The sequence below is a fragment of the Galeopterus variegatus genome, unplaced genomic scaffold (genome assembly GCF_000696425.1).
Source record: "Galeopterus variegatus unplaced genomic scaffold, G_variegatus-3.0.2 Scaffold3031, whole genome shotgun sequence".
Lineage (NCBI taxonomy): Eukaryota > Metazoa > Chordata > Mammalia > Dermoptera > Cynocephalidae > Galeopterus > Galeopterus variegatus.
In genome coordinates, this window is record NW_007729142.1 from 105,402 (window position 1) to 121,159 (window position 15,758).

General features: G+C 39.7%; 1 protein-coding gene across 1 annotated transcript; it reads right to left on the minus strand.

The window, feature by feature from the left end:
- Positions 1-4,095: 4,095 nt before the first annotated feature.
- Positions 4,096-5,020, minus strand: LOC103599610 (checkpoint protein HUS1B-like). The gene is given in 4 exon segments (XM_008583760.1): positions 4,096-4,297; positions 4,299-4,395; positions 4,398-4,481; positions 4,537-5,020. Coding segments are annotated over 4 exon segments (867 nt in total).
- Between the last annotated feature and the right edge of the window lie 10,738 nt (positions 5,021-15,758).

Genomic DNA, 15,758 nt, shown 5'->3' on the forward strand with positions numbered 1-15,758 from the left:
CAAAAAAAAAAAAAAAAAAAAAACAAAAAAAAACGGGGGGGGGGGGTGAGGGAAGAAGACACAACAATTAGAATTCCTTGAAGTTGATACAAGTGAACAGACATGAGGTTGCTGGGAGGGAGGGGGGCAAGGGAGGGGGGAGGGAGGTTTCAGTAAAGGGCCACGATAATCAACCACATTGTATATTGACAAAATAAAATAAAATTTTTTTAAAAAATCACAAGTAAATGAAATAATGTCTTAACACTCAGGAAAGAGTCTAATGCTTAAGAAAACAGAATTTAGTTTCTGAACATGTTCAGTTTCACAATTCATGCGAGACTCAAAGACAGTTTAAAAGAAAAGCTCTCATCTATAACTGTCATTGTCTACAGATTTTCCTCACAAAGTTTTTCCAAATGTAATAAAACAATGGTCTTTGAAAATTTGTCATAAAGTCTTTCTTCTGTAAATACACTGAACAGAGGTTAACAAAAGCCTGACTTTGCCTGTCATAAACCTTATTTGTTTGATTAAAACAATATACAGTCTTTTGATTACACAGCCATTTAACAGACCGTGAAGAAAGAGCTAAGGAATAAAGTGAATAAGGCTGTCCTAAAAATACATACCACAAACTAATTTTATTCTTTGAAAGCAGAACGATAAAGAGAGAAAGTAGTAATTATTACTCATGTAATACAGAATCATTACATGATTCTATAGATATAGAAGCAGCCATTTTAACTAGGCAATACTCTGGCACAAGAACACTGACAATATACAATGGACTAAACGATTCAAATGGGCAAATGATAAAGGTTGACAGTATTGGGGTACTTACTGGGACAATCACACAGGTATATACACGGTAATACGCAAATGAGCCAAAAAGTATTACATACTGGCTCTCGGCCTAAGAACCACACGATGTCCTATCAGTTACCAAACAGAGCTATAGGTTTCCTTAAAAAGGAATAATTCTGATGTGCCTCCAGACTCATATTAATTTACCAAGTATTTTTCAATTGCCTAGACCTGAACAGAGATAAACAGAACAAGGAGGATCCTTACAGGAATTAACCAGCTAATATAGACACTTGCCCGATTTCCTTTGATGCTGGTAACCTATTCACTGAATAAATATATACTCAAGGGCTATTTTTTCAGTAGTGGAATTAAAACAACAGTGCAAATTTGTTACATGGATAGGCGGTATGCCTTCTGGCAAATGATATTTAGTGGGACAATAAAAACTATGTTGAGACACCCATTTCTGCACTTTAATACATTTTTTCGATGATTTATTCTCTGCAGATACATGAAACATAAAAGTCATACTGGTTTCTTGCTTCTCAGTACTGTCTCTCTAAAAGAAATAAATGGAAGAAGTTGAAATAATTTATAAACCTGATGCCTTGATTTTTTTAAATGTGAATCTTGGTTTTCCATAAAATCATCATTTAATGGCAAATAAATTCCATACTACCTGCAAGAACAAAGGGAATCTTCACACAATGACAAGACAACACTCTTCAAAAAGATTTTAGATTTTTAAGATTTAAATATTACCTTTTTAGATAATACAGTCACATGCTAGTCTGATTTATTTTAATGAACAAACGTATATTCAAGCTACAAGTCTCCGAATTAAACCTTAAAAGAACAAGGTATAAAACTTAACATCTATGAACAGTTTGAAGATTGGGTTCAAAACTGGGTTCTGGCATTAACAATTAAAAATCCTTGGTTCTTTTTATACTCTCTGAAAATGTTTTCTCATCTGTAAATAAAGTGGTTGAATGAGATCATCTCTAAGGCACATTTTAGTTCTTGTTTCTACGATAGTCTTATAGAACAAAGCTTTCAAATTTAGTAACTAATGTATGACTATAGAAACTGGCATTCCCTAGCTTCCCACAATTAAACTAAAAATCATAATAACAGCATGCTATTCGTTTTACAATTTATATATTTATTATAAAACATTCTTTACTATATCATTTAGAAGAAAGACATTATATTTAGATGGCCCATTAATTTTTCTTTTTTTTTTTTTCGTCTTTTTTTTTTACTGACCGGCAACGGGATCGCAATCCTCAGCATCGCGCCCGCACCGCGCTCAGCCAGCGAGCGGGAACCGGTCTCCACATGGGATCCGAACCCTCGGCGGGAGCACCGCCGCACTCCCAAGCGGCGCACTCTCCAGTGCGCCACCAGGCTGGCCCTAATTTTTCTTTAATAGCAACATATCTCTTCAGGTTAGTGAATAACCTAAGTAGAAGCATAAATTATCCCTCTCATTTTCAAAAGTTACCTTGCAAAGAAGTAGGTTATGGAACTTCTGATAGATACTTTTTGTTAATGAATTATTAAAAGTAAACCGCTATAATAATTCACCATAGAGTAAGCTGCACAATTATTTATCCTCCAAAATAAACCATAACATTTTTCATTTCCCCTGACTTTATTAAAACTATAAAGAAGAAACAGAGAAAGAGACAGCCATTGGGGAAGAGGGAGATGGGAGAGGATGAAACATTCAGGTAAAATGACTTTTAATATAGCTTGAAAATTCTCATTTAATTAAAAAACCAAAGGAAAAAATTGGACGTGATACCTAAAACAAACATGATAATGCATTTCCGTGTTATGGCACAGAAAAAAACCCTGCAGATCTTATAATATTCTTGCTGTGTGAAAGCATTTGTTTTCCATTTTTATCTTGCATTTAAAGTCTTCAAAAATGCTGATGACAGCAGAGGATTTTTAAAATGTCCCCCAAAAATGGCTTTTTAAAAAATCTTCAAACAGCTTTGAAAATATTTACCAAACAAAATATAAACAGCCTTCTGTCTGTAACTCAGAAGTTAGAAAGTAAATACTTTCACAGAGCTTAAATTGTAATAATTTTAAAAGACTACTTCTGAATACTTTTAAAAGCAATTGCTTAATCTTTCCATATTATTAACTCGTATTAACTCAGAATCTATTCAAACTGAAAGAGATTTTAATGAGCCAGAGAATTCAAGTGACTCACCATGGTCCAATGTTTCTGTGTTCTTTCCATAACACCATGGATGGAATTTAGAAATCAGCAAAAAAGAAAGAAAGAAAGAAAGAAAGAAAAATAAAATAAAATAATAATAAATTAACAAATTTATGTGTTTTATCACCAAATCTTGTAAGAAATTATTCATTACCGATTAAAATGTAGTGACGGGAATTTACTGAGTATGCAAAAGCTAGCACTGCCAAATTACTGGCTTGTTGTAATATGCAAGACATTAGAAAACTAAACCAAAATTTAATATGAAAGAATATGAACTACTCCTCTCAGTGAGATTGTTCATCACTCTACCAGCCCCTTAAAACCTCTCCTCCTTTTCCTCAAAACAATAAAGCACTAACAATTACTTCCTAACTGTGGTAATAAAACACTATGGGGGAAAAGAACGGAAACTTAGCTTATCCAAAATTTGCCTATAAGCAACATCTTAGTCCACACAAACTTGACTATTTTCTTGATTCCTTATGTGAATATAATACACATAAAAAATGAACCTAATAAATGACCAATTCAAACCCTGTAGACGATAAATCTAAAACCATATACACTGACATCGTTTGATATATACTCTCTGACGAAACACACACAGCTTAACAAAGAACACGTAATGTACACGAGTGCTAAATACGTTATATCTTTCAGATATACTGAGCTGAGAAAAGGCAGAAAATAGTTATACTTATTTTAAGAGGAGAAGTTTTCCATTTTACACAGTAGCATTTTATAATAAAATTCTGATGCATCTGTTTCAGGATTCAAAAATATTTTTTTGTTATAATTTTCTATCCCCCGCCCCCAAAACATGAAGAAAATCATTTTCTTGTTGAAATCTTAAGGAGCATGAAAACAACCCGATAAAAAGCATCACAAAGTCAATAAATAAAAAGATGAACTACCCAACTATTTCACCAATGTTTTTTTAATGTAATAATTTTGCAAAGAAGAATGGCTCAACAAAATATATACTCTACATAAGCCAGTGAGGGTGCAGACTTTCAACCCACTTAACCGAGGGACTATTTCAGTTTTGAAAAGATCATAAGCTTCTAAAAAAATCCAGGCTGGTTGAATTTTTGTGGGGCAGGAATGACATACTGCAGAGAGACACGCTCATGAATCAAAACAGGATGAAGAAGAACAGTGTTGCTCAAAATATTGCATAGGGCTGTTGTGGCAGGATTTATTTGCTGTCCCCCGGAAAACTGCAGAAGCTTCCTATTATCAACCCGCACTTGGAGCATGCTCTTCGGGTCTGTCTTGAGGCATACCCAGAGCAGACTCTGGAGGATTTCTAGGATTTTGAAAATAACTTTTAATAGACACTACATCAGTTCCCATACTCAGTTCATTTTACCATTTAGATTTCCTTCCACTACCGCATGTTCGCGTATATTCACCATGCTTTCCACAAAGCTCTTCAGGGTCTTCAAAGCTGGTGAACACATCAGTCTCCCCACGATCGTCCACAAAGCACCTCCCAGGCAGACCGTGTGACCCCACCCGAGTGTGCCCTGGGCGCGACGTCAGCTCCACGGCCACCATGAGGCGCCGCTGCGCTGGCCGGTCAGCCGGAGCTTCGCGGAGGAGGGCCCCGGGCGCGTCCGGCGGCTGTGGACAAACACCTGCCGTCAGCTCTGGAGGAATGTCACTGAACTCATCTGAAACACACACCTTCCATGCGAAATTGATGGAAGAAGAAGGCTCCCGCCTCACTTCGCACCACAGCCTGGGCCCGCCGATGACCCCCGGGCCGCGGGGCCCAAGAACAACTTTGAAACGCACAAGCAGAGCATGCGGCCCTTCCCGACCCTGGCATGAAGCTTTGTGGCGCTTCCAAGGAGGGACACCGCCGCATGCCGTGTGCCGCGTGCCCGTGCCGCACCTTCCGCCCTTCCCCGGACCCCAGTGCACCGCGCACTCGGTTACAGCCGCCAGCAGGCCCGCCCCCGGGCACTGAGGGTCGGCCTCCATGCCCACTCTTGCCTCCCCTCCACCGACTCTCGCAAAATGCGTCACCGCTTCCACTCTGGTTATAGAAAGGACAGCCATTCCACTGCAAAATCTTCTGAACATTATAAATGGAATCATCACTCAGATAACTAACCCCTTCTAACCTTTTTGGTATAGATACTCTGTCTTCTGCAATCAGGACATACATGCAGATATAGTTACATGTGTCATAAAATTGTAGCACAGTACACACACATCTTGCAACCTGAATTTTAGACGTAAGATATATAATGGACATTTATCCATGTTGGTAAATACAAATCTACATCAGCTGCATGACTAACAACGCGGTTCTCCATTGTATGGATGTACAATAATTTACTTAATTATTCCACAACTGACATTTAGATGATTTCCAACTTTTTGGTACTAAGAACACAACAATGAACATTTTTATGCAAAATACTTTTTCCTGTTTATCCAATTAGTTCCTCGCATTAAATTTAAAAAAAAAAGAACTGCTGTTGGTCAAAGGACATACATTTAAAAATCCTGGCATGTACTACCAAACTGGCCTGAAGAAAAGCTGTATCAACACACCCTCTCACCGGCGATGCTGGGTATTTCTAATCTGTTTTATCTGCAGCAATCTGATAGGCAAGTGTGTGAATTCCATTTTCATAGCCTTTGCATCTTTTAATTGGGTTTACATTTCTTGATTTTAAGATCACTAATAAGACCATAAGCCTGTGTCTGTTGCCTACACTGTAAATATCTTCCCAGTTTATCATTTGGCTTTTCATATTGTTTATGGTGCTCTTTGCCCTTACATTTGTGTCAAACGTACTGACCTTTTGCTACTTCTAAAGTTGTGCTTTCAAACACATGCTTATCATGTTTCTGGCACTTTAATGCTATCTGCTTTTACAGATTTAATTATCTGACTCATTTGGAATCTACTCTGGAATACTGAATATCTAGTTGACACAATACTGTTTCACTGAACAATCTACTGTTTTCTCTACTGACCTGAAATGCCATTTTTATCTTAGACAAAAATTCCTATTCTTGCCTGAATCTGTTTCTGGACCTTGTGTATTTTGTCCCACTGACCTATCTTGCACCTGTAACAGTGATTTAATTTCTGTGTTATGTTTAAATATCTGAATCAGACAATCAATCTTTAACAAGTTCTCTTAGCCATTCACTCACAAGTATTGCTCCAGATGAACTTTAAAAAATCAGATTCTAAAAATAATTCTACTGGAATTTTGATGGGAATGATTATTGTCTATTCCTAGCCACTAGAATGTAAGTTCAAGGAAAGATGGGTTTTTGTCTGTTCCATATACTGTTGTATACCCAGCATTTAGAACAGTATCTGTGGCATACAACTGATGCTCAACACACATTTGTTAAATGAACAAATGCATAAATTACAATGAATTGCAAGGTAATTTTAGGATATTCAAAATATTTACAACATGAAATCGTCCCACCTATTCAAATCGTGTTTTATGACTATAAATAAGTGTTCAGCTATGTTCACAGGGGAAGTTCACATAACACAAGGGTACTTGGAAAAGTTCATGGAAAGATTCACATTATTTTTTAATTCTATTTTTCCATGAAATTTTGAAATACCCTCATATATCTTGAAGTCAGCACACTCAGCCTCTCTCACTTGAAATCATTCTCAATTTTCTATGTAGAAAATTTTACTACCTTCATATATGATAATAATTTTGGCTCTTACTCTTCAATATTTATGTGTCATTTATTTTAACTGCCTTACTGCATTTGCTGTAACTTCCAAAACAACACTGTTGAATAACAATGGTATTAGCAAGCATCTTTGTCTTATTTGTAACAAATGTGAAATTCTCTAGAGCAGTGTTTCCCAACCTGTCTCCCATTACTGCCCCCTCAGGAGCCTTTTTAAGTTTCTTTTCTTAATTGCCGCCCATGGAATTAAAATATTATAAATATGCTGTATATCTGTAGTATGTACTGTATACTTTATACATTAAGATTAAGATATTTCTTGTCCCCTCAAGAACTAATTTTCAATTATTGTTGAGATGCATGCTCTAGCATTTCAACATTACTATTAACTATTGATATTAATACTTTATTATGGTGCAGAAAATATTTCTCTATTGGTTTACTAAGAGTCTATTTCTAAAATTAGGAAATGGATATTGAATTTTATCAAACAGTTTTTCAGCATCTTTCAAGATACTTTTTTTCACCAAATACTATAGTAAATTAATGTAATACATTTCCAGCTACTGAGTCAGTCTATTTTCTAGAAACAAATATTACTTGATTCCATTTTATTAGTCCCTTAAACATTCCTGGATTTGATTTTCTAGTATTTTATTTAGGAGTTCTACATCTTTAGTTTTATTTATAATTGGTCTAGAATTATCTTCTCTTGTATCATTTCGTTGTTTCTGGTATCCAGAAGCATTCAGAAGTTCACAAATATGTTTGAGCATTTCCTATATCCAGAGAAGTATGCTTATCTCAGAGAAAGAACGTGAAGTTTTCCATACTTGTCATCTTGAAGTAGTGTGAACAGTGTAGGAATATTCCGTTCTTTGTTTTACTGGAGCACAGCCGTGCTCATTTCACTCCATGTCACCTTCGGCAGCTTTCTCACTACAGCAGCAGAACCGAGTAGCAGCGACAGAGACCACATAGTCAGGTAAGCCTAAACACTATCTTATATCTGACCCTTCCCAGAAAAAGTATGCCAGTCCCCGCCAGGTGATGGCAGGTCAACACCGTCTCTCCCAGCACCATCCTCACAGGGAACATTTTCAGCTGAAACTCCTTGAATTGTCTCTCTTGCTTTCTAGCACTGGTTTTTTCCTCACGTTGATGAGAACGTATCAGAGACTAGGAGAGAAAGTCAAAACCATTGGCATACATGATGGCATCTTTGTTCTGGAAGCCATAATATTGATACAAAACTAAGTAGATGATTCAAATATTACTTATGCTTAAAATAGGAATTCTAAAAACTGTTTCAGCATCCATTTCAGAAAATGAAGTTCTATTAAAAATCAGTATTAATGTATAAAATTAAGAAACTTGGTGCTTTGCTGATTTGTTTTGGCACTTTATAAGGATGTTTTTTTGTTTTTGTTTTGAGCAGTTTTAAGTTTACAGGAAAACTGAGTTGAAAGGACAGAGTTTCCATATGCCTCTTCACCACTACTCGCCCCCCTCCATTTCCTCTATTGTAACACTTTGCATTAGTGTGGTACATTTGTTACAACTGATGAGCCAAAACTGACACATTATTAACTAAATTCCATAGTTAACATTGGGGATCTTTGTACTGTACATTCTGAGTTTTGATAAATATATAATTTATAATTATATGTATCCACCATCACAGTATCATACAGAATACTTTCACCGCCTTAAAAATCTGTTTTTCCTCTTTTAGCATATCAATTATTCTTCTTTCAGTGGCTGCCCTAGAGTCTACAACACACATTTAAAACTAAACCAAGTCCACTTTCAAATAATACTATACCACTTCATGGGTAAGAGAAGTGCTTTTAACAGTCTTCCCACTTTCTCCTTCCAACATTGCTGTCATCATTTTAACTGTGTAAAAGTTATAATCACCAGATACTTTGTTGCTATTATTATTCTAAATAAGCTATTATCTGTTAGATCAATTAAGAAAACGAAAACTTTCAAATATGTATTTTACTTTCATTTATTCTTTCCTAACGCTCCTCCTTTCTTTATACAGATCTGAGTTTCTGACACATATATATATATAGATAGGTAGGTAGATCTGAGTTTCTGGCATATATATATATACATATGTCATATATATATGTAGGTCTGAGTTTCTGGCATATATATGTCAGAAAAAATACACAGATATTTGGGAGGGGAGAAGAATTTCTTTTAGAGTTTCTTGCAAGGCAGGTTTACTGTTGACAAATTCCCTCAATTTTTGTTTAAGAAAGTATTTCTCATTCACCTGAGAAGTGTAATTTCACTTACATACAGAATTCTATGTTAATGGGTGCGACGGCTAATTTTAGGTGTCAAATTGCCTGGATTCAGGGATACCCACATAGCTGGCTATGTCTGTGAGGTGTTTCAGAAAGAGATTGGCGTTTGAATCAGTGGACTGAGTAAGGAAGATCTGCCCTCACCAGTGCAGGTGGGCACCATCCACATGGTTGAGGTCTGGACAGAACAAAAAGGCAGAAGAAAGGCAAATTCATTCTGTCTTTTGGGAGCTGGAGCACCCTTCACCTGCCCTCAGACATCAGAACTCCAAGTTCTCAGGCCTTCGGCCTCAAACTGAGAGTTATACCATGGCTCCCCTTGTTCTCAGGCCTTCAGACTTGGATTGAGCTGCACTACCTACCTGGTTCCCTGTTTGCAAAGATCTTGTCATGGGACTTCTCAGCCTCCGTAATCACATAAGCCAATTTCCTAGTAAATCACCCCCTACCTACCTATCACCCATCTATCATTTATCAACCTATCTACTCATCTGTCTGTCTATCTATATACCCATCTATCTATCTATCCGACTGGTTCTGTTTCTCTGGAGAATTCTGACTAATACCATGTTTTTTTTTTTCCTTTCTGCACTTTAAATATTTCACTCCACTCTATTCTTGCTTGCATGGTTTCTCAAAAGAAATCTGATATAATTTTTATCCTTGCTCCCCTATAGGTAAGGTGCTTTTTCCTCTGGCTTCTTTCAAGATTTTCCGTTTTTAATTTTCTGCAGTTTGGACATACCTGAGTGTGGATTTTTTATTTTTATTTTTTTGGTATTGATCCTGCTTGATGTTCTCTGAGATTCCTGGATCTGTGGCCAGTTGTCTATCATTAATTTTGGAAATTCTCAGTCATTAATGCTTCAACTCATTTCCACAAACACATCTTCATTCACAGGGCAATGGAGACTCATCCACACTGTGCCTCTCCCCTGTCCTCTGAAGCACCCACACTGTCCCTGTTGCAGGCCAGTCAGCTGGACAACCTCCTTTACTCTCCATTTTTGTGTCTTCCTGTCATTAGCACATCTTCAGGGAGAATTAAACCTGTTAGACTAGCCAGAGAGCATCCTGGCCACATGAGTGCTCACATAGCCCTTCCCAACATGTACTCTGAGCACTAGTTTCTCAAGATGCACACACGAAAAACTACCGAATCTTCTGGGAAACTGGACTTTCCCCCTCTTGAGATTCACAATGAACATTTGCATTTTCTGAACCAATTTTACCTCAGACTTATCAAGGGCATTTATTACTATCCCAGGTATCTTGTGCCCTACAGAACATCTTCTGGAAACCATTGAGTTTGTGCATCTGAAATCTTCTTGATTAGGGTTTAGGGTCTGAACTGGGGTGAAGCATGCTTTCTGCCTCTGTTGGTCCCAAACATTCTGGAACCTATTTCCTCTGTCCTACCTTTCCAGGTGCAAGGAGCGATGTCTTCGCCACGCATACACCCTTGTGCTCATTCCTGATCTGCACACCTGCTGTACTGCTCCATGCATGGTCTCTGAAGGCCTGCCATGCCGTCTTCCTTCCTTAGTCAGCTAACTTCTACTGTACACCCATTCACTCATCGCCTCCTTTAGGAAGCCTCAACACCCACCAACCTAACCTAACCTCCCTCGGCCTCAGGGTGGATTAAGTGCCCCTCCTCTATACTAATCCCCACAGTTTCAACAAATAAAAGTGAAGAGTCACTTCTGTATCACTTGCTTATGCCAGGCACAAAAAGGTGCTAAACAAATACTTGTGAATGAATCTCTGACTAGTGTGCTTGCCTTTGAGGACAAGTACTGCATTTTGCTCATCCTTCTAGCTCTAGCACATGCAGGTACATAGCAGCTGCCCAATAAATACATTTGTTTGAAAAATACTTATTAAATGTATTATAGACATTTATCCAGCTCTTAACATCTCCTCAGGAATAAAAATATTAACTACGTAAACAAATTAACTTGTACACTCACAGAAAAGGACTGGGATAGAGAAAGAGGCTCTTCCATTTAATAAGCTGTTCATCCTGAAGACCTCACTCCACATTTGCTATCCAGCTGGTAAGATTTTGACATGAGGCAGGAGAGGAGCAGGGAGGCCACTCTGTCAGCCACCACCCTCAGTTTAGATCTGGAGTAGGCTCCTCCTAAAGCTGTAACACGAGGGGGGCCAACGTGTGCACCAAAGGGCCTGCAAGGCACCCTCCCTCCAACTAAACAGGGTTCGATGAGCCCTTACGTTTCCAGCACTCTGGACAGCTTCCTTTCTCTTTCACAGTTTTGAGGTAGAATCTGTACTTCAAGACTGTGTCCTGCTCATGCAGAGAAGGATTTAGGGGACTGAAGAAAAATTAATCCTTATGGAGTGCTGAAAGCTGATACAAAGAATGGCTGTCTCACTTCTCACATGACTTTGAATTATCCATCTCAGAAACACACAGCATAACCAACCTCACAAAGATGCCAAAACCAGGAAGGCCGGACAGCACCAGGGGTGAGAGCACAGCTCACAACACATGCTCTGACCCTCCCACAGCAAATGCTGATGTTATATTTCTGTGTTAATACCATTGTTATCAATCAGCTCAGGAAGTGACCAGCCTACATTCTCTCAGATGAACATAAACCAGAATCACTCTAATCAGTAATCACCTCCCACAGTCCATTGTTAACAGCAACTCTGAAAATGAGATGTAAGTGCTTACTCATTAAAATTGTTTTTATTGTGTTTATTTCTACAGACCATCCCCCCCCCCCACAAACATGGAAGAAAAGAGCGTGAAGGGTAGGGCAGGGGAGAAGCACTGCAGGAGAGTCCAGTCTCTGAGGCTCCTCCAGGTAGGGGCAGAGGGACCGGCCTGAAGCAAGGACCTGCTGGGCTCCCCTCCTACCTTCCAGGTGGCTCCTGGAAGTGCTTTCAACTCAGGCCCAACAGCTATTTTGGCCATGATGATTTTGAATGCCATGGAGGTGCCAGCCAGCCTCTTAATTTGAACCCAAGGAGGGAATGCTGGGGTAGTCTGCACATCTCCATCCTCCAGTGCACATAGTTGTCTAGGCCAGTGTGCCATGCACACTGACGGCATGCATGTGTTGCACCACTCCCACCGCAGCCATTTACGTCCTGCACCTGGCCAGTCTCCTCCACCATGTCCTTGGGCTCCACAAGCTCAGGTTCTTCCTGCTCCATGTGCAGTGCAGGGAGCACAGCCCGACCTCCCCACATTCGTTCTTGCTGAGGCCATCTGCCCAGGGATGTTTGATTGGCTCCACTGTGTTTTGAGCTGCACACCAGGATGAAGTACAGGTGTCTGTGGATGAAGGTAAGGAAACTACCACTGGCCCCCAGCAAGCCCTGGCTATTGCCACAGGGAGAGGCTGGGGTCACACCTTCCAGCAAATTCTGCTGGTCCCAACCTGAGCTGCCCAGCACGGAGAGAATTTCTTTGGAGGATACACCCTGGACGCAGTTGGTTCCATCTAGGGCTCCAGCACTGCGGCTGGTGCTGTGGGTGGAGGGGAGGCTACAAGGTCATGCAGCAGAGATATGTGTGGGGGGTGGTCTTCATCTCCAGCCTGGGTAGGGAACTGGCAGGTACTTTGGCTGTTCTGCTGGCCTTCTGTCCTGACTCCTGGTCCTCCCCAGGATACTGATTTTCTCTGTTAGACAGGAAAGTAAAGGTGGGAATAATAGGCTCGCTGCTTTGGACTGGCAGAGACCCTCCCTAGGCTCTACCTTGCAGATGAGGAAGGACTACAGCAGCTGGTGGGATCAGATGAAGGCAGGGGCTTCATGGCGATGGTGTGGCCCTCCAACTGGAGAGTCCTGCATCCCATCAAGGAGTCCTGAATTTCTTTTGATGCATAGCCCGTGGACAGAATCAACTCAGTGTGCCAGGGATCTTTGTTCCCAGGGAGTGGCTCAACGTAAAATTTCAGTTCCTCTTCATGGCCCATGTTTATCCATGGGTCTCTCATGATTTCCTCTAAAGTGCCTCTCTTGCTGGGGTTAAAGATTAGGAATTTCTTGAGGTTTTCATACTACACACACATATAAAAGGGAATATGGTATATTCTGCACAATACACACTCCTGAGCTCCCCAAAGTTCTCTCTAACAAAAGATAGGGCCCCGGTGACCATGGAGTAGAGAATGACTCCCAATTCCACACATCTGCCACAGGGCTGGCATACTTTTGGCCCTGGAAGAGTTCTGGGGCAACATACGGGGGACTGCCACAAAAGGCATCTCGCTTGTTTCAAAAGGTGAACTCATTGCTGAAGCCACAGTCTGCAACCTTGATGTTCAGGTCAGCATCCAAAAGCACTTTCTCTGGCTTGAGGTCCCTATGGACAACAGCCTTCTAAATATATGACAATACACTGTGCTGCCAACACAGTTTCATAAGCCATGAAACTACAACAGCATACTGTCATCTATTTATTTATTCAGAAATGTAAAATGGCTGGAAATAGAAAAGATTTATATTTCTTGGACCCACAGAACCCATAGGGTAATGAGGGGAAGAAACTTTACTAGTAATAGTTTTTAAAAGCTATGTTTGCAAAGTACAACATAACACAGTAAGGCTGCATTTGCTCCACGCCATTAGTAATGAGGTAGTGTTCTCCATCGAGAAAATTTACAAACAAGGTAGGCTTATATTTTAAAATTCAAAAATACATACATAACATTTAACCATTTTGGCAGGGATCTTTCTAATCTGCATTTGCCTTCCCAACAGTATACAAAACAGAATTTAATTTTTTTATTTTTATTTCTTTAATTTTTATTTTGTCAATATACAATGTAGTTGATTATTATGTCCCATCACCGAAACCTCCCTCCCTCCTCCCTCTCACCCCTCCCACCCAAGCAGGTCCTTTCCATTTGCTTGTTGTAAGAACTTCAAAAAAATTGTAGTCGTTATATCGTCCTCTCCCCCCCCCCGGTTTTTGGATTTGTGTGTGTGTGTGTGTGTGTGAATTGATTTATTTATTTTTAGCTCCCACAAATAAGTGAGAACATGTGGTATTTCTTTTTCTCTGCCTGACTCATTTCACTTAATATTATTCTCTCAAGGTCCATCCATGTTGTTGCAAATGGCAGTATTTCATTCATTTTTATAGCTGAGTAGTATTCCATTGTGTAAATATACCACATTTTCCGTATCCACTCATCCGATGATGGACATTTGGGCTGATTCCAGCTCTTGGCTATTGTGAAGAGTGCTGCAATGAACATTGGGAAACAAGTATACCTTCGACTTGATGATTTCCATTCCTTTGGATATATTCCCAGCAGTGGGATAGCTGCGTCGTATGGTAGATCTATCTTCAGCTGTTTAAGGAACCTCCAAACCATTTTCCATAGGGGTTGCACCATTATGCATTCCCACCAACAATGTAAGAGAGTTCCTTTTTCTCCGCAACCACACCAGCATTTATCTTTCAGCATCTTTTGGATTTTGGCCATCCTAACTGGGGTGAGATGGTATCTCAGTGTGGTTTTGATTTGCATTTCCCGGATGCTGAGTGATGTTGAGCATTTTTTCATATGACTGTTGGCCATTTGCATATCTTCTTTAGAGAAATGCTTACTTAGCTCTTTTGCCCATTTTTTAATTGGGTTGCTTGTTTTTTTCTTGTAAAGTTGTTTGAGTTCTTTATATATTCTGGATATTAGTCCTTTGTCAGACATGTATTTTGCAAATATTTTCTCCCACTCTGTTGGCTGTCTTTTAGCTCTGTTAATTGTTTCTTTTGCTGTGCAGAAACTTTTCAGTTTGATATAGTCCCATTTGTTTATTTTTCCTTTGGTTGCCCATGCTTTTGGGGTCATATTCATGAAGTCTGTGCCCAGCCCTATTTGCTGAAGGGTTTCTCCTATATTTTCTTTAATAAGTTTTATTGTTTCAGGGTGTATATTTAAATCCTTAATCCATTTTGAGTTGATTTTAGTAAATGGTGAGAGATGTGGGTCTAGTTTCAATCTCCTGCAAATGGATAACCAGTTATCCCAGCACCCTTTGCTGAAGAGGGAGTCCCGACCCCAGTGAATAGACTTAATGCCTTTGTCGAAGATCAAATGGCAGTAAGTGCGTGGGTTGATTTCAGGGTGCTCTATTCTATTCCATTGATCAGAGTCTCTGTTATTATACCAATTATTTATTTATTTATTTATTTATTTTTTGTCTTTTTATCTTTTTTCGTGACCGGCAACGGATTGCAACCCTCAGTGTCGCGCCCGCACCGGACCGGGACCGGCAACGGGATCGCAACCCTCGGTGTTGCCCCCGCTCCTCGCTCAGCCAGTGAGTGGCCGGTCTGTATGTGGGATCCGAACCCTCGGCGGGAGCGCCGCTAACCTTCCCAAGCGGCGCACTATAGCAGTGCGCCACCGGGCCGGCCCCAGGGTGTATATTGAAATCCTTAATCCATTTTGAGTTGATTTTAGTATATGGTGAGAGGTATGGGTCTAGTTTCAATCTCCTGCAAATGGATAACCAGTTATCCCAGCACCCTTTGCTGAAGAGGGAGTCCAGCATGAGATTTGGATGATTGTCAATCATCATAATGGTCGTACTGAATTGACCAGACAGCCTTGACTAAATTAACTGTGTTTACATGTGTTTCCTTTCCCAACTTTTTCTATGGATCTCTCTCTCTCTCTCTCTCTCTCTCTCTCTCTCTCTCTCTCTCTCTCTCTCTCCCC